This window comes from Protopterus annectens, chromosome 2.part0 (assembly GCF_019279795.1).
Source record: "Protopterus annectens isolate FY-2018-M chromosome 2.part0, PAN1.0, whole genome shotgun sequence".
Lineage (NCBI taxonomy): Eukaryota > Metazoa > Chordata > Ceratodontiformes > Protopteridae > Protopterus > Protopterus annectens.
The window spans coordinates 1,948,312,735-1,948,332,623 of NC_056728.1; the positions used below are offsets into that span (position 1 = coordinate 1,948,312,735).

General features: G+C 38.9%; 1 protein-coding gene and 1 long non-coding RNA gene across 2 annotated transcripts in view; both read right to left on the reverse strand.

Annotated features, from left to right (window-relative positions):
• Nucleotides 1-19,889, reverse strand: part of MYOM2 (myomesin 2) — a 688,720-nt gene that overhangs the window by 108,320 nt on the left and 560,511 nt on the right. Inside the window, exon 31 of the mRNA XM_044061901.1 lies at nt 16,843-16,881. Coding sequence (XP_043917836.1) covers nt 16,843-16,881 — 39 coding nt within the window. The remainder of the gene's footprint in view (nt 1-16,842; nt 16,882-19,889) is intronic.
• On the reverse strand, nt 410-6,411 carry LOC122793676. Its single transcript, XR_006363505.1, has 3 exons — nt 6,160-6,411; nt 3,563-3,691; nt 410-1,091 (listed from the first exon to the last, which is right to left on the reverse strand). It is a non-coding gene; the product is annotated as an uncharacterized LOC122793676 (long non-coding RNA).

The following is a 19,889-nucleotide window of genomic DNA, read 5'->3' on the forward strand; positions in this document are numbered from 1 at the left end:
TATTTAGGTGATAGATGCTTGGGTATGGAAGTGATGTTGAAGTGGTCAGTGTGAGAAGTGTGTTGAATAGAGGTAGTACATTTAGTAGGATTTAATAGGTTTGTGTATATAGGGTGCTCATAGGAGGTTAATGAGTAGATGAGTGTTAGAGGAGGTAGAAGTATGAGTAAGAATAACATTTGTAAGTAGTTTAAGGTGTACTGTTTGTTTAAAGTCATGGTATTGAAAAAAGAATGAAAAAGTAAAAGACAAGAATGAAGATTAAGTTAATTGTTTTTTTATTTTTAGTTGTTTTGGCGGGAAAAGTGTGAGAGTAGTGTGATGGAAGTGGGACTATGAGTGGTGGAAATTAGGGAGGGGGTGTGGTCTGTGAGGTATAAGGTTAGGACCCTGGGGGGGGGTGGGAATTGGGGGTAGGGTGGGGAGCGGAGTGAGCCCGTAGGGCGAACGGAGCGGGTTAGAGCAAGTAAAGAAGATCTCCTGGAGTCAATCAGAAAAGCTACCGATTGGGCAGGAGTTCTGGGTAGTTCCAGGTGAGTGTAAAGTAGTTGTAGTAGTATAGTGTAAAGTAACACCGAAATAGTAGAGAGGGAAAAGGGAATAGAGTACAATGAGGGGGGAGTAATGAAAAGGAGGATGAAGAGTGGATAAGATAGACACTAAAGAGGGATAGTATATTAATGGAGAGGAAGGAGAAAAGGAAATGCAAGGTAGTGGAGCCACCTGGTGGACAACAGCTTGAGTATCAGAGAGCTAGGCTAGGTAGAAAGAGAGAAAAAGAGGTGAGTCAATTGGTAGAGCCACGGGGATAAAGGTTATGGAAGAGAGAAAAAAGGATAAGATGGTGAGAGTTGGAACTGGCTGCTGGGAACCTGGCTCAGGAGGGCAGCTTTATCATACACTCTTGGTGTTAAGTAATACAGAACGTTGTATCCACAGTTATATCAAGGGGTCAAACGTACTTTCTCTATTTCTTCAGCAAGGTGGGATGTATGGCACAGGACAAGTAGTCTGGGTGCAGATTGAGATGGAAGTCTTAAGAGACAGGCAAGTTGGTTCCCAAAATCCTAGGTCAGTGAGGAGGTTAAGAGCTGTAAGGTCAGAGAAATTCAAGGGTTAAATTAGGTGAGATGGTAAGCAAGGCAATTTAGGTGTTAGTGTCACAGTTAAGGAAAAAAGCAGACTGTTATAATGTTAAAATAAAAACCTCTAACACATACTGGTCCTTATAGGGACCATTCTAAACAGGAATTCAACAGTAGTCAGATTCTAACAATCCACAGGCAAGGTTTAGTGTCGATTGTTACATGTATCAAGCAATTATTACAGAAAGAAATGTTTAACAAAAGTAGACAGCCCACATATATAAATGCATTACAGTTAGGCCAGGTATTCCTGCTGGGTTACTCAGACAAATATCATAGACAGCAATTGGCGTATCTTGACAGGATGATGACAAAATGTAATACAGAAATAAACAAGACAGATCAGCAGGTGTGCACGTACATTAAATCCAGTGTAAGTTCCTCAAAGAGTCGCATTACACAGCCCGCTCACACTACTGGAGCTAAACAGCATTCAAAGGGTTATAAATCATACCAGCTAGCAATGCCTTCTCCGCAATTAGAGTGTAAGCGGTAGCTGTACAGAACAAGTGAAATGCTAGGCGAAACTGCCTTGATATTAAAAATGAGAGCGACTTAGCAGAACAAGTGAAACGCTAGGCTTAAACTGCCTTGATATTAAAATGAAAGCGACTTAGCAGCTATACACGTTAGTAATAACGCCAGCTTAATGCAGCTTCCCACAAATTTAAGCGTATATTATACAGTTATAATAGGTCAAGTTTACTTTAAGCGACAGCTGTATAGATTAAATAAACGCTGGCCAAAACTGCCTTTATATGAAAACTAAATGTGAATCAGCAGCTATACACATTATTAATAACGCTAACATAATACACCTACCCACAATTTAAAACATAATGGAGGTAGGATGATGAAAGAATGTTCACAAGCTGATAAAGCCGGAGAATAATTTAAAGTTCTAGCAATGTGACTTTTAACATTTAAACAATGTATAAACCCATAGAAGCCTTGCCTTAAGCCCCAAGAAAGTGAAACGGGAGTGTTACTGATCAAGGAAGACGCCAGCTAATCATTAATCTCTACAATGTGAAAACAAGACCTGCATTTAAACATATTAAAGTAAACGCTAGCTAAATGCCTTCCGTGTTATTTCAAGTAATGTTAGCTAACCCGGTACAGATGTACGCTAGGTCTTTAGGTATCTTTCTCCAGTAAGCTAGAAGCCTTCACTGCTACAGGCAATAAAATGGTAGCTAACCTTATACAGATGTACACAAGGTACATTAAGGATATATCACACTTAACAGCAAGGAGTGTCCAAACTCTAAGGAAGATGTTCTAATGCTCACAGTGACTGCGTTTGTTTGGTGTGCTTCACTCGAGTCAGCGTGGGGCTCGCCGTCTAATGCTGCGCTGCTAGGACTACTCAACGGATTGCGTGGTAGTAACCCACGAGGAGGCACTCTGTTTAGTGAAACGACTGGTGCTCAAACAACAGTCCAGGTGCTAAATATGTGCGACATAACCATGCTGGAAGTCAACAAAGTTTGGCTGAAGTTAGTTTAGGGAGAAATGAGCATTATTCATCTGCTTAAGCAGACAAAGGTACGCTTCAGATTTCCCGCTCAGTAATTAGGATGAGTAGTGCATTAGTAGTTTAGACGTCTAACTCTATAAAGCATAGGCTAATATGTATTGGTTAACATTACAACAAGTGGGATAAGATCAGCAGTTCAAAGTTTAACAACAGGAAAAGACAATTCTTAGTTTAAGCAACAAGAAATACAAAAACTTACGATGCAAATCCTACTGGGACAGGGACACACAGCAGCCAGGGCAGGATGTGGGATATTAAAGATGGCGCCAGGCAAAGTTACCCTACTATAAGCCTTTGGGGAAGGAAGTGCAGTGAGAGGAGGAGGGATAGGGTAGATAGGGGAGGAAATAGTGGGAGGGGCTACAGAGCGGGTTAGAGCAAGTAAAGAAGATCTCCTGGAGTCAATCAGAAAAGCTACCGATTGGGCAGGAGTTCTGGGTAGTTCCAGGTGAGTGTAAAGTAGTTGTAGTAGTATAGTGTAAAGTAACACCGAAATAGTAGAGAGGGAAAAGGGAATAGAGTACAATGAGAATAGAGTAATGAAAAGGAGGATGAAGAGTGGATAAGATAGACACTAAAGAGGGATAGTATATTAATGGAGAGGAAGGAGAAAAGGAAATGCAAGGTAGTGGAGCCACCTGGTGGACAACAGCTTGAGTATCAGAGAGCTAGGCTAGGTAGAAAGAGAGAAAAAGAGGTGAGTCAATTGGTAGAGCCACGGGGATAAAGGTTATGGAAGAGAGAAAAAAGGATAAGATGGTGAGAGTTGGAACTGGCTGCTGGGAACCTGGCTCAGGAGGGCAGCTTTATCATACACTCTTGGTGTTAAGTAATACAGAACGTTGTATCCACAGTTATATCAAGGGGTCAAACGTACTTTCTCTATTTCTTCAGCAAGGTGGGATGTATGGCACAGGACAAGTAGTCTGGGTGCAGATTGAGATGGAAGTCTTAAGAGACAGGCAAGTTGGTTCCCAAAATCCTAGGTCAGTGAGGAGGTTAAGAGCTGTAAGGTCAGAGAAATTCAAGGGTTAAATTAGGTGAGATGGTAAGCAAGGCAATTTAGGTGTTAGTGTCACAGTTAAGGAAAAAAGCAGACTGTTATAATGTTAAAATAAAACCTCTAACACATACTGGTCCTTATAGGGACCATTCTAAACAGGAATTCAACAGTAGTCAGATTCTAACAATCCACAGGCAAGGTTTAGTGTCGATTGTTACATGTATCAAGCAATTATTACAGAAAGAAATGTTTAACAAAAGTAGACAGCCCACATATATAAATGCATTACAGTTAGGCCAGGTATTCCTGCTGGGTTACTCAGACAAATATCATAGACAGCAATTGGCGTATCTTGACAGGATGATGACAAAATGTAATACAGAAATAAACAAGACAGATCAGCAGGTGTGCACGTACATTAAATCCAGTGTAAGTTCCTCAAAGAGTCGCATTACACAGCCCGCTCACACTACTGGAGCTAAACAGCATTCAAAGGGTTATAAATCATACCAGCTAGCAATGCCTTCTCCGCAATTAGAGTGTAAGCGGTAGCTGTACAGAACAAGTGAAATGCTAGGCGAAACTGCCTTGATATTAAAAAATGAGAGCGACTTAGCAGAACAAGTGAAACGCTAGGCGAAACTGCCTTGATATTAAAAATGAAAGCGACTTAGCAGCTATACACGTTAGTAATAACGCCAGCTTAATGCAGCTTCCCACAAATTTAAGCGTATATTATACAGTTATAATAGGTCAAGTTTACTTTAAGCGACAGCTGTATAGATTAAATAAACGCTGGCCAAAACTGCCTTTATATGAAAACTAAATGTGAATCAGCAGCTATACACATTATTAATAACGCCAACATAATACACCTACCCACAATTTAAAACATAATGGAGGTAGGATGATGAAAGAATGTTCACAAGCTGATAAAGCCGGAGAATAATTTAAAGTTCTAGCAATGTGACTTTTAACATTTAAACAATGTATAAACCCATAGAAGCCTTGCCTTCGCCCCCAAGAAAGTGAAACGGGAGTGTTACTGATCAAGGAAGACGCCAGCTAATCATTAATCTCTACAATGTGAAAACAAGACCTGCATTTAAACATATTAAAGTAAACGCTAGCTAAATGCCTTCCGTGTTATTTCAAGTAATGTTAGCTAACCCGGTACAGATGTACGCTAGGTCTTTAGGTATCTTTCTCCAGTAAGCTAGAAGCCTTCACTGCTACAGGCAATAAAATGGTAGCTAACCTTATACAGATGTACACAAGGTACATTAAGGATATATCACACTTAACAGCAAGGAGTGTCCAAACTCTAAGGAAGATGTTCTAATGCTCACAGTGACTGCGTTTGTTTGGTGTGCTTCACTCGAGTCAGCGTGGGGCTCGCCGTCTAATGCTGCGCTGCTAGGACTACTCAGCGGATTGCGTGGTAGTAACCCACGAGGAGGCACTCTGTTTAGTGAAACGACTGGTGCTCAAACAACAGTCCAGGTGCTAAATATGTGCGACATAACCATGCTGGAAGTCAACAAAGTTTGGCTGAAGTTAGTTTAGGGAGAAATGAGCATTATTCATCTGCTTAAGCAGACAAAGGTACGCTTCAGATTTCCCGCTCAGTAATTAGGATGAGTAGTGCATTAGTAGTTTAGTCGTCTAACTCTATAAAGCATAGGCTAATATGTATTGGTTAACATTACAACAAGTGGGATAAGATCAGCAGTTCAAAGTTTAACAACAGGAAAAGACAATTCTTAGTTTAAGCAACAAGAAATACAAAACTTACGATGCAAATCCTACTGGGACAGGGACACACAGCAGCCAGGGCAGGATGTGGGATATTAAAGATGGCGCCAGGCAAAGTTACCCTACTATAAGCCTTTGGGGAAGGAAGTGCAGTGAGAGGAGGAGGGATAGGGTAGATAGGGGAGGAAATAGTGGGAGGGCTACAGAGCGGGTTAGAGCAAGTAAAGAAGATCTCCTGGAGTCAATCAGAAAAGCTACCGATTGGGCAGGAGTTCTGGGTAGTTCCAGGTGAGTGTAAAGTAGTTGTAGTAGTATAGTGTAAAGTAACACCGAAATAGTAGAGAGGAAAAGGGAATAGAGTACAATGAGGGGGGAGTAATGAAAAGGAGGATGAAGAGTGGATAAGATAGACACTAAAGAGGGATAGTATATTAATGGAGAGGAAGGAGAAAAGGAAATGCAAGGTAGTGGAGCCACCTGGTGGACAACAGCTTGAGTATCAGAGAGCTAGGCTAGGTAGAAAGAGAGAAAAAGAGGTGAGTCAATTGGTAGAACCACGGGCATAAAGGTTATGGAAGAGAGAAATAAGGATAAGATGGTGAGAGTTGGAACTGGCTGCTGGGAACCTGGCTCAGGAGGGCAGCTTTATCATACACTCTTGGTGTTAAGTAATACAGAACGTTGTATCCACAGTTATATCAAGGGGTCAAACGTACTTTCTCTATTTCTTCAGCAAGGTGGGATGTATGGCACAGGACAAGTAGTCTGGGTGCAGATTGAGATGGAAGTCTTAAGAGACAGGCAAGTTGGTTCCCAAAATCCTAGGTCAGTGAGGAGGTTAAGAGTTTCTCTATTTCTTCAGCAAGGTGGGATGTATGGCACAGGACAAGTAGTCTGGGTGCAGATTGAGATGGAAGTCTTAAGAGACAGGCAAGTTGGTTCCCAAAATCCTAGGTCAGTGAGGAGGTTAAGAGCTATTTCAGAGAAAAAATATATCAAACTGTAGAACACTGGCGCCACGATAATAATATTATAATAATATTATATATTAAGAATGTGATACAGCAAACACTATTTCTTCGCCCTGATGTAACTTGTTGAATTTGTGGAGATTTTAAAATAACTTCTGTAGTTTAAATAATACATTCAATGAACTTTTCATATGGTTCTTAATACTCCAACTTCTGCAGAGACCTGTACTCATATTCTTTACTAGACTAGCAAACTGTAGCTGTGATTTATATCAGTGCCAATAATTTATCAAATAATTATTAAATGACCCTTCATAAAGAAGAAATATAATATTTCTAAAAAAGACTGCAATTCTCCTATCAAAATAACTGTGACAACAACACAAAAAGCTAGTTCTGACTGACATTTCTTTATAAAGTATTTCCTTGCCATAAATTTTATGTTGAAAGAGCAACCTTAACAGTAGTCACCAGGGAATATACACGAGGAATACTTCAAACCAACCATGGATATCTAGTGAAGCCAAAAACTGTTGGGGCCAGGTGACACCAAAAACTACTAGTACAAATTCTCACCACAAACTTGAGACACACACACAATGTAATTTGCAGTTTCCTTTCTTTTATTATACAAGAACTTTTGAAGAAGGAAAGTACTAAATTGCATTTTGTGTGTCTCCATTTTTTTTTTGCTAAGAATTTGTAATATATAAAAAGCTTTTTAATCAGTAACTGCCTTTATGGGTATAAAAGAAGCACTTTTACCAGGAAAGGTCCAAAGACAATACAAAACAACAATATTTCAGGAAGTCAGTGTAGTTAGTACAAATACTAAAGCTCTGAGCTTTTAATGAGCTGCATTCTCTGCCCGGGGTACAAGGTTTAATTCCCTCCACATTCATCTGCCTACAGTGTAAACATAAGTAAGCTACTTAACCAGAGAGTGCTTCCAGATAATCCCCCAAAATAGGCAATTGTGTCCTGTGGGTGAATCTAGTCAACAAACAGGCTGAAAATGTCTGTGGTGCCCTATGTACTAAAATATCATGAAAACTGTGATGTAATAGCCAAACCCATAAAAGTGAGGGCATGTACACGCAGCAGTGTCTGCATGGCTTAGACACAGCTTACTGTCAGGTGTAGTGATTGCTGAGAAAAAGGGGAATAAAATACAGATGAGTAATAAAACAGGTTTTGCAGTGTATGTTTTATCGTATAAGACAGGATAAGCTAATAGGAATCATCATTAAGTAAAAGAGGCAAGGCATTTTGGTTATGCCACTGGATTGTGTCATTTTGTTCCATTGTATGGACAAAGTCTCTGCTCATATATGATAATCCATCACTGTAGGATGGTAACTAAGCAATGCCTCCTTGACCTCTGACATCTGGGTTTCAGTGAATCTGGCATGCTCTTCACGAAAGTACTTTAGATGGAGACTGAAAGGTTCAGTTCTGTTTGGATCAGCAGTAGTAAACTATTGACATACATGTTTGGTTTTCACTGCAGTATTTCTACATGTTTGTGCCTGTGCCATGCCTGCACAGAATTATGGGTAGGGGTAAAGTGACTTCATTGAGTTCAGATACATTCCATTAATTGTCTGTTAAGTATGGTGGAAATTTAGAGTACTGTGCATCATCGCTTTTGTGACAAGATTCAGCATGAAGGACCTTGTCCTTTACAAAGCTGGGTGTAGCTTAGTCAGATTATAGATGTCAATTTATGAGGATGGTGGTGATGCACCCCTTGGCTCTACAGATAAGAAACATAGTGCTAATAGTCTATAATTTCTGGGATTTGTACAGGGTCCACCCTTATGTGGGGCATTACCACAATAGTCCATTGAGATTCAGGGCCATAATCTGTAGAAAAGCTTAGGTTAAACATTTTGAGGAGGGGATCAATTAGTGCATGATTAGCACTGTTCATTAGACAACCTAGTATGTTGTATGGACCCATAGAAGAAGTGTTCTTGGTCTTTGATAGTACTTTAAGAACATGTTCTTTAGTTATATAGTGATAACTTGGTGGGGGGGGGGGCAGGGAGGCACAGGGATGATTTGAAAGGAAATGCTAGTTCCAGGGGATAAAATCTCTGTAAACTTACTAGCCAGTATATTTGCAATGTTTTTTGGGATTGAGTGGAAGGATCCATTATAGAAAAGATTAAAGCAGAATAGAGAGTTATTTCATCCTTTCTTAGAAAGAACCTCTCATTTTCCTTTGCTTCACTTGCTAGCCTTAATCTGTATGATGCTTTACTGATCTTTATGGTTACTTTCAGTTTCTTAGTGAGGTTTTTAATACTATGTTGATGCTGTGGGGTTCTAAACCTATGATGCAGTTTAAGGAGAGTCTTCTTTCTGTCTATATTTGAATGCTACCAGTGTAGTTTATTTTTGAATGTTTACTAGCACATTTAGTTTTTGAAAGGAATTCTCGGACAATTCATTTATCTAAATAGGGATAAAAATTATTTGATTTAGTGGCTGCATAACATGGATCAACTGTGGAGCATTGATTTAATTTTGACATTTCACTGGCCTTTTTGAAGTCTTTAGCTAGGGCTACTGTAAATGAAGCAGAGGATGTTTTAAGGGTAAAGTTAACCAGGTTATGCTAAGACTCTATCAATGAAAGACAGAGGTAAAGTTTGTGAGTACTAAGTCAAAGAATATTTATGGTCCTGGTTTGTTTGAGGATAAGCTGTTCTAGTTTAGTCCAAGAATTGCTGAGCATACCACTGATTGGAAGTGTTGATTCTCCAATCAGTGACATCACAGTTGAAGTCACAATGGATTAAAGAGCCATTGCGAATAAGGATAAACTCTATGAAAGCCAAGAATCTATCATAGCAATCTGGATCCAAGAAGAGAGATTGGAAGCAGGCTATGATTTGGAAATTTGATTTCTCTAACATGAACCGTGATTCTCCAAGTTCAAGGGGGGTATCTCTAGTTATTCATTTTAAAGATATTTTCCTAGGGTATACACCAGTACACCACCACCATTAATAAACAGTGCAAAGCTGTGGTAGGCACAAAACCCAAGCACACATGGGCTGCTTGCTAGGATTGGAACCATGTCTTGGTAACAATGGATACATGCACGATTCAAATGCAATGCTCAACATCAAACAGTTAATTGTTTAGACTCCTGGCATTGAGTAGAGCAACCTTGATATTATCCAGTTTGCAAGTTGAAGTATTAATCAGGTCGGGATGTTAATTTGATGAACTCTGCTTAAAAAAGGCACAATTGGGGGCATCAATAGTTTTTACCAGTATATAGAAGTACCTGAATTAAAGGTGTAGAACATCTTTTGCAAAGCAAACTTTATGGTTGGTCATCTCATCCCATAGTGATACATACTGGATTCCCCCTGGAATGATACCAGCAATTTGGACAATTGTAGAACCCAAATATCTTTTCCTTGTATCTATGCGTTATTCTAGGTGAAGGGAGGATTCCACTCAAGACCAGTGTTTTACCCTTGGCTAAAACTAGAGTGGTAGGCTCCAACATATTCTTCTGCATAATGAGGGTTTTGTATGACTGGTCATTTGTGGCACATGGACTCTGATCATGTCATAGTTATACTTACTGAAGGTCAGGGTGCTGAGTGCACTAGTTATTTATAGTATCTTGGTTGACTTTCACTCTGTCCTTGTTCAGCATGGTGCATACAGAATCAGTGTGCCTAATGATGGCATCACAAATAACTAGGATTTTTCCAGTAACTGAATTATCCTTATCAGACTTGGGAGTGGTTTGCTGTTGGTGAGATGCCAAAGTTATTGCTGATGTAGAGGTATGTAAAGTAGGCATAATAAGTGGTTTACATTGATGTCTAGTCTTAAGAGTTCTTGGAGGCAAGGCTAGAGATTTTTTGATAGCATAGTATAAAACAGTTTTGTATTGCTAACATAATGATGTTGTATTTGCATTGCTGGGGAATATGACAGTGTGATGTTCACTGCAAGTCGTGAACTGTGATAGGCATGCCACTAGCCCAGTTAAGTATTTGTACTTCTCACTGATGGTGTCTAAATATTAAGTAATAGTTCATTGTCATTGAGCATGAGACAGTTTTTGCACTGTGTTATGGGATCAAGTGCTCAAAGACTGGTAATGGAAGGGGGATAGTTCACTGCCATACCATGATGTCCAGTGCTGATGTATGAAAAGGATCCAATTAGGAGTAAAAAGGACTACAGAGGTGTATATACAATGAGACTCTTTAGGAATCATAGGATCATCTTAGGATCATAGGAGGTTACCAATTTAATCATCCATATTCTGCTTAAATAAGGCCAACAAGATGCTTTGTTTAGCATGAATAGAAAGCTTATTTCAAAGGTGGGGCAACCTCTGTGAGACAAATCTATCTCTCCAGCTAGTTCTGTTGATGTCACATACCATGTTAAGGTCCTTTGAGCGAGTGACCCGTGTACCATTTGACTTGTGAATGTGCATCATTTCCATTAAAGCTGGGTCAGAGATTGCTCTATATGCAAGGCACAGGTTGCCTTTAAGCAGTCTGTACTACTCAGAGTAAAGTGACAATGATTTCAGTCTGCCCGCATAAGACAGAGCTTGAAGACCCTGAATTTTTTTAAGGAACCTTTGTGGTCTTTCCAGGTGTTTGGAAAGAAACATACCAAAGGGAGCATTGTACTCTATTATTGGCCTGATGAGGGAAGAGTACAGGGGGGCTATAACCTCTTTTTTTTCTGGAGGAAATGCCCTTACCTATGAGATGAGCAATATAAAATACCCTTCTTATCACTGTGGTGACATAGTGATTGAAGTTAAGGTTGCTATCAACCTGTGTGCCCAGATATTTCACTACTGACTGTGTGCTTAGGGCATTGACATTGATGTAGTAGTTTGCAGGAACATCACCCTTGCTGAAGGGGATAATCATCCATTTTTCTGCATTAAGTTTTAGACCATGACTTTGGCACCTGTCATTAGTCTGCTAAGACCTTTTTGCAGAATGTTGACATTTCTAGGGGTTTCAGTGATCGCACCCTGTTTGCAGTCATCAGCAAACTTTGTCAGCCTCAGTCCTTTGGTAATAACCTGTGCTTCAGAGAAATAGATTCTGAACAGTAAGCATTCCAGAACCAATCCCTGTGGAACATAAGTGGTTACAGGTCTGCTGAAGGAGGTGGAGTCCCCTATTTTGACAGTATGAGTTCTGTCAGTGAGCCAGTTTGCATCCCACCTGATAATATATGGGTTGAGTCCCAGCTAGGTGAGTTTATCAATGATGCCTGAGTGGGGGGTAGTGTTAAAGGCCTTTGTTAAGTGTAGGTAGGCCGTATGCACAGATTTGTTCTTGTCTAGGGCTTTGGTGGCTGTTTCGAAGATGTCCACCAAGTTTAACAGGCATGATCTCCCCTTGACAAAGCCAAACTCGGTGGAGTTGAGCAATTGGAGATTTCCTGTATCTTTGTTAGTAAGATCCATGATGATTTGTTCCATGGCCTTGCAGGTAAGGCTGGTCAGGCTAATGAGTCTATAGTTCCAGGGGCCAGTGGATGCATCCCCTTTGTGCAAAGGGATGACAGCAGCTGTTTTCCATTCCTCAGGGATGAAGCCGGTGCTTAGGCTGTGATTGAAAAGCATGCTCAATGGTGATGCTAATTCCTATTTTAACCCATGCCCAGATTGTTGTCTGGTCCCACAGAGCCTGTGTTTTGGCCTTGGAGAGGGCATTTAAGACCTGCTCCTTGAAGATACTACATGGGAGACATGTGTTTGGGATGCTTTGGGGTATATGTGGTGGGATGTGGTGGGGACAAGGGAGTGAAGGTTTGTTATACCCACAGGTTCTATATATGTAGTACCATTAACTATGAGTTCAGTGCAAATCTGGGCTTTACCTTTTAGGTTACGGATGTAATTAAAGAAGACCTTGTGGTTGTCCTTAGTTAGGGAGACTAATTTGGATTCATAGTTAGCTTTGGTGGCATACCTCCCAACCATGCCAAATTACTTTGTTTTTACCGAGTTTTGGGGTCCAAATGAAGGGGTGCCATGATTCCCGAGTGGCACCCCCTCATTTCCGATTTTTTTCCCTTTGTTTTTCAATTTTCGCGCTGTCGGCACTTGCTTATGTGAAAAGAACTGTGGATTATATGCGAGAGCTTGTTTATGCAAACAGGACTATGGATTATATGCGAGAGCTTGTTTATGCTAACAGGACAGGAACGGATTTTACTAATGGTTATACAAGCGGAGCTGGGAAATGACTTCCATTAAGGTAAGGTAAACTGGCTTAAGATGTGTGTGTGTGTGTGTGTGTGTGTGTGTGTGTGTGTGTGTGTGTGTGTGTGTGTGTGTGTGTGTGTGTGTGCACTATGGATTATATGCAAGAGCTTGTTTATGCGAACAGGACAGGAACGGATGGTAAACTGGCTTCTTAAGGTGTGTAAGGTAAACTGGCTTAAGGTGTGTGTGTGTGTGTGTGTGTGTGTGTGTGTGTGTGTGTGTGTGTGTGTGTATGTATATGAATGCCTCCCATTCAATATACCTGGTGGCTAGATGTACTCAGGCTCAAACCCTGTACCTTCAATACAGGGTAAAAAGAGCCTAAAGCCCCTAGCCACCCCACCATCACTTGTGAGCTTTGCCTAGGTTTTTTTGCTAAGAGTTGAGAGCTATAGTGATAACTGAATTTGTATTCCTCAGGTTTTTTGTGCTGAGTTGAGAGCTATAGTGAGAACTGAATTGTATTCCCCCAAGTTTTTTCTCCTAAGAGTCAAGAGCTATAGTGAGAACTAAATTTGTATTCCCCCATTATTGGCTTTGTTTGTCCAGGTTTTTTGTGCTAAGAGGTTGAGAGCTGTGGTGAGAAGTGAGAAATTAATTCACTAAATGATAGCCAGTAAGTTTCAGTCTTCCTGTTGTTCAGGAAGCTGCTGATTTAGCATAGTGGTATGTTGCTCTGACACTAGTGCATAGGGACCTGGGTTCAAGACTTACTAGCAAAATGCATGGTGGTAACACAACATTTTATTCTAGCAACTTTACAAAATTATACAAGCAATGTTTAAAAGGTGTCCCTGGTTTTTGACCCTTTGCCCCACCCCCCAAAAAAATGAAAATGTGTGAGAAGCTGTGCAAGATGCCTATAGCTTAAACTGCTGTCATTCTACTTATAGTGTGGATGTGGAAGTAGACTTTTATGATGGAAAATGTTCTGAATTGGGCAGTATTGGCATTATTGGTTCATGCATTTTGTTTCATTGCCTACAGTACAGACTACTGGAAAATGTTTAAACAATAAATTTAAAATGCACTCTGTCTAACAAGTGTGCTGTATTATACAAGGAATATAATTTAATAAAGTTAGGAAGGTGCATTAAAGAAAAGAACATATGTATGTCTCTTGTTTTGTGTGCAAGGGACCAGTGATTTGAAAACAGCCCAAAGGTAATCTTTATCCACCACTGGTCAGATGCATTTTCTTTGGATGTGGTGTGGGTTTCAATGCTGTTTCAATGAATGCAAGTTTCAAGGTCAGACAAGTTTTAATGCCAAGTCTATTTTCATTGTGAGACAGTGTTGCTTTTACCAGATGTCTGTTAGTGTTTGTGCATTGTTGTGCTGTAAAAATAAAATCCAAATAATCATTGCAGAAGTAAAGCAGTATGCACATATTAGTGTTTATGGTAAATGGGGCGAAATAGTCAGGTAATGGGACATCGGAGTGGCTGCAGGGGGACTCTGGTGCCATATTTTGGTTGACTGTTCTTCAGTTTGCATTTGAAACTTGGCATCCCACAATTCCACTGGAGTGGGTGGGGTTGCATAATTATGTATGCAAATCAGATGTTAATCAGCGTACAGATTTTTACCTATTTTTCATGGGCCTTGTCCAGATTTTTGATGTTTCTAGGTTGAGAGGTACGTTTGGTGGACTTCACTAGAAGTCTTGTTGCTTGTTTAAGTTAAGGAGGGGGTGTTTCCAGTTTTGAGACAATTCCTTCCTACTCTTAGACAGCTATTTCTTTCTCCTATTATATACCCTATTAATGACAATTGTCCACCAGGCAGGTTTGTTTTTCCTTGAAGACCTTGCTTTGGTTCCATCAGGTATGGCATAGTCAATACAATTGTACAGGTGCTTGTATAAAGCATTGGTGTATAACTCAGCATACGTGTCTGTTCCATTAGTGGGGGTAGGGGCTATGAAGCTATTTATGCCATCATGTAAGAGGTTGTATTTGGCCCTGGAGAAGTTTTTTATTCTAGTTGTTGCTAAGGGGGGGGGGGGTGGTTCTTGTGTTACATTTACTTCAAGCACCAGGTCCAGGATGTTGGAGCCCCTTGTGGGTGTATCAACCAGCTCTTCCAGGGCACTGGAATTAACAAAGTCCAGGAACCCTTGGGCAAGTGAGTTAGAAAACTTATAATTTACCCAGTCAATGGATGAGTAATTAAAATTACCCAAAACCAGCGTGCTTGGTTGTATCTTGATTGACACAAGTAGATCTAAGTAGGCAGAGTAGATGTCTTGATTCATTGAGGGGTCCTATAACTGGCAATGACCTGAAGATGAGTCTTACCTACAGTCAATTGCACCTGAAGAAATTCAAGGCAATTGTATTGTTTAACCAATCTAGAGGTGCATCTATCTTTTATGAATATTGATAGATCACCTCCTTTAGTTTTCATGCCTTCAGTTTGTGGTCTGAAAGTGTGGAAGGAAATGTAATATGTGAATCAGTGGAGATGCTTTTGCAATAAGACCATTTGGGAATGCTGAAGTGACAAAAATAGCTAGATAGTAGCATTTTTAAGAGATGATAAACCAGACTGTTGTGTTCAATACAACATTTTGGTCCTCTCGTACCTCGGGCATCACAGGAGAAGACTTATTTACTTTATTTTGCTATTTTGAACCTCTACTACCTGAAATAACTTGTTAACATAGTACAATGACTATAAACAATGCAGACTATAACTTTTAACCCCTAGACCAAACTAACTTATCTAAGTACATAAAGCCATTTCAGGAGTGATTCGAACGTGTTTTTTTTTTTTTTTTTGTACTGGCTATGAACACAAACACCAGGGTACAAGCAGCATAACCAAATTAGTGGTCATGCAAAGAACTGCAAGCTTCTGTTAAGGCAAGCAAGCCAGAACTAAAAAAGACATTGATACTGGGTATTATCTAACAAGAAGTCTGGTAACAAGGTTTCTAGTTTAAAGCTTCTTCTGCCCAGTTTTATTATTACAATTTAGAAATAGATTTAATGATTTAAGAGCATATTACGCATATGATTCTATGACAATAATAGTGTGCATGACATGCTGTTTTCTGACCAGAAGTATGCCTGATTACTTTATTTTCCAGTTGCCTTTAACTGGATACATTTATGCCACAGCAAATTCAATACAACTAGGTTCTAGATTTACTTTATTAATAACTAAATAGTAAGATAACACGTCTACCGGTCTCCTGAAATTTATTAAAATTCCATTTCGGTGTTGTAAACCATGCACCACTAATAGTTTCATTTCTCTGTAGTAAACCATCAACTGTTCATAGTTTATTGATAAAACAGCAATGACATATAAATAAAAAGCAGTGAGTAAAACGAGAACATAAAGTAATACATACAAGATTAGAAAGAGGGGAAATCAGGCATACAGAAATATTCTTGACATACAAATATGAACAAACATTTTAAGACATGCACATTTGTATGCTCATATAGACACACACACACACACACACACACACACACACACACACACGCAAACATACACACAAACACACATGCACACATACATCATAATTTGCAATTAGGAGAGTAAACACGTTTTAGATTGTAATATTTAAAGCCCAATACAATTTCAAAATTATAAAAACTCAACAATAGTAGAAAAGATTAAGAAAATAAAGAAAAAAATGCATAATCATGATTTACTACTGCAGATTTAGATAACTCATTTTTAAACCAAGAAGAAATTCCAGCACCAGCACAACAGCTAAATTAATCCTACTTCATTAGCTGTAAATGATCCATTGACAATTTTCATTCTGAAGTTCTTTAATGTATTCCTTACAAAATGTGTATGCAGTTGGTTTGGGTAAACAGTGCCATCATTTTACACACGAGCCAAACATGGAAGTGATGCACATACTTATAAAATGTATCATTAGATATTAGGATGTAAAGCAAAATAAGCATAAAAGTTTAAATACCAAGTCAGTTTCAGATCATATCAGTGCAACAAATGCAATGAATGACTCCCAGATGCAGAAAAGCATGCTGTTTCAACCTTGGTAAATTAAGATGCAAACTGTTCCAATTATGCTTGAATCTATTACCTAGAGAGTGTTTAGTTTATTGTGTATGTTTAAATAATATATTTTGACAGCATCCATGTTATTTACTTACCACTGACACGGCTGAGCTCCAGGATAATATTTTCATATACTGAAAAGTAAAGAAAATAATTCTTAAATGCAATATTAATATTAACTAAACCAACTAAGTTACTAGCTTTCATCTGTAATGTGATTCCAATACAGAAACATATAATACAATGAAATGTTACAATTTAACACAAAATAAGCATGGCTTTAAATGACTGTAGATGTAGAATCACTGCCTTGACAGAAATTATTATTATGATAAGCACCTCTATATTAATTCTCAAAAAATTAGGAATACATAGGTAATTTAAAAGAAATTGACATTCAGTTTTGCAGAAATCACAAAGGGTATTTTTTAAAGGGTTACATTAAACAATAGAAACTTTTCCCTCACAAATGTATTTAAAATACACAAGCATATTATTAGGTCATTTATTTTAGAATCATGCTTATTTTAAGTAATAAAATATGAATTAAAAGTTCTTCACAACATAAGCCTTTTAACCCCTAAACATTCTTAATTATTGTAACCCCAAAATTCATTACTGTCATAGAATGGTGATATAATCCGCATCTATATCATTTCATCAGATTAAATAATTGCATCACAGTGGTGCAATAGATAGCATTGTTGCCTCACAGCAAGAGTTTATCTGGATCAATTTTTGCCTGAGGTGACTTCTGTATGGAATCTGCATATCCTCCATTTTTTCGTGTAGGTTTCCTCTGGGTGCTTTTGTTTCCTCCCACATTTCAAAGACATGCAGTAGGTGGATTGGACATTCTAAACTGCCCATAGGTGTGAGTCAGTGGTATGAAAGAACAATTGTGGCAGGGTTAGCCACCCAGTGGTGTACACCTTGGCTCTAGTTGATTGACACTGTGTGATGATAGGAGGTACTGCCAGCCATGCCAGGAGAAATAGGGCAGTAGATGTGTAACATGTGCCAAAACAGCTAGCTGGAATTTTGTAAAGAATTATATGTCATTTATATATTAAACTGATTTGTACAGATGCTTGTGCTGAAAATGTATTTGTGAGGTTTGCTTGTGTTAAAATGTATCAACAGTGGTCCCTACCGGAAGGAAAATAAATGTACATGCATTATTGTAACTGTTTAAACGTATACATTGTAACAGCATATACAGGGAGAGAAGAGGTCAATCTACCTGACTTTGGAAAAAATATTCTTTAAATTAAATTACTTTACGGTTTAAGCCATAAAAATGTTATCCCACGACTGCCACCAATATGTGACTTCCTCACTCTGGGCCAGTAATCAAGGAGTCTTAATCCTCACAACTGACACTGGAGAGGGAGATTCACTTGAAATACAAATGGATGCACTCAGTATTTCCAGATACAGACCTCTCTGCATCAAGTACAATTTCCTCTTAAGAGTGCACAGGGCATACACTCAGCCCAGGGTCTGGGTGTCTCCATATGTTTCCCTCCAGGTTCCCAATAAGGCTCCCTACTGGTACAGCTGTAGGGTTAGGTCCTCAGCTGACTGTCCAAGCCAAGTCTTCCAGCACTCTCTCTGTAAATCTAGTGCTTCCTCTCTCTGCCCCAAGCAACTGATGCACACACTCTTTGAGATTTCATTTTCACACATACACATGCGTCTATATTACCATATCGAATGGTAATAATCATGAGTGCTGCTATTAGTGAAAACGCAGGTAAACTAACTTGCTATTGTGGGGGGGCCTTGCCCCCCCCCCACTAAATATATATTCCAACTCCAAGGTCGCACTACAGTGAGGAAAGGGCAAATAGTCCAATCCTCACTGTACCGCAACCCCAAAATAACCAGTTAATTTACCTGCATTTTTCGCTAATATCAGCGTTTGTGATTATTACCATTCAATGTGGTAATATAGATCCATGCACACCTGGATAAGGCTGGCACAGATTACCTGGTCTACCATCTTTGCCCAGATTATAAGGTAGTTTCAGTACCATCAGTCAGTTACTATAAACCTCCTAAAAGGGTACCCAATTATACTAAGTGAAGTTAAAATTAACACAGATTGCAATGCTGACCAAACACCAAGGCTTTCAGGGGTGGCCAGAGCTATCACCAAATAAATATGTGCAAATAGTCTCAAATATTTTCTACAAAGTACCAGGAAACATGATTGTGTGTGATCGTGTGAGAGCAAGTGAGATCAAATGGCTACTGGCAGAAGTAGTAAAGAAGTATGTATACTTCTTGACATATTAGATAAAAAATAAATCTGAATAAACCCTAAAACAAATGTGAACAAATGCTCAAAAATAGGAAAAGACTTTAAACATTCCACTTATAAAAATTAAAAAGTTTTGTTAGTTGATATGGTCATGCAGGGAGAAATTGAGCACAAACCTTGGGAATACCTAAATGTTTCCAAACCCAAGATAGCTTCTATTATTCTCATTCCCAAAATTAACAAATGCACTTGTGATTCCCCGTTAGACTGATTGTGTCAGCTAAGGGTTCTACAACTGAACCCTTGATTAAGTATTTTGATTTTAAGTGTAAGCTGATATTGCAATCAACGCATTACATTTTAATGGATTCATAGCACCTTCTAGAGATTTTGAATTCATTACAGTTTAACTAAAATATTATATTTATTACAGTTGACATAGTGGATCTTTTTTCTGTCATACTCCACAATATAGGAATCGAATGGTTTTATGATTTTTTTTATCAGAACACACATCCATGGCTATTCAGAATATTCATGCAATTACCACCCTCCTCAACTTAACACTGAATAACAATTTCATTTTTTTTGAGGGACAGCATTATCATCGGGTGTCAGGAGTTTCAATGGGAGTATATTTATCCCCAAATTCTTTCTTTAGTACATGAATATTACAGGATTTTAGATGACATGATCATTTTATGGAAAGGCACCATTGAACAATGTGAGTTATTTTACACTCAGTGGCAGAATTCTACAACCTTCCTTAAGTTTACTTATTCTATTGGAATGAATACTATTAACTATTTGGATTTCTTGCTTGAGAAGAACTTAGCCCAAGAGTGCTACATTTCCACCATCTACAGAAAGAATACC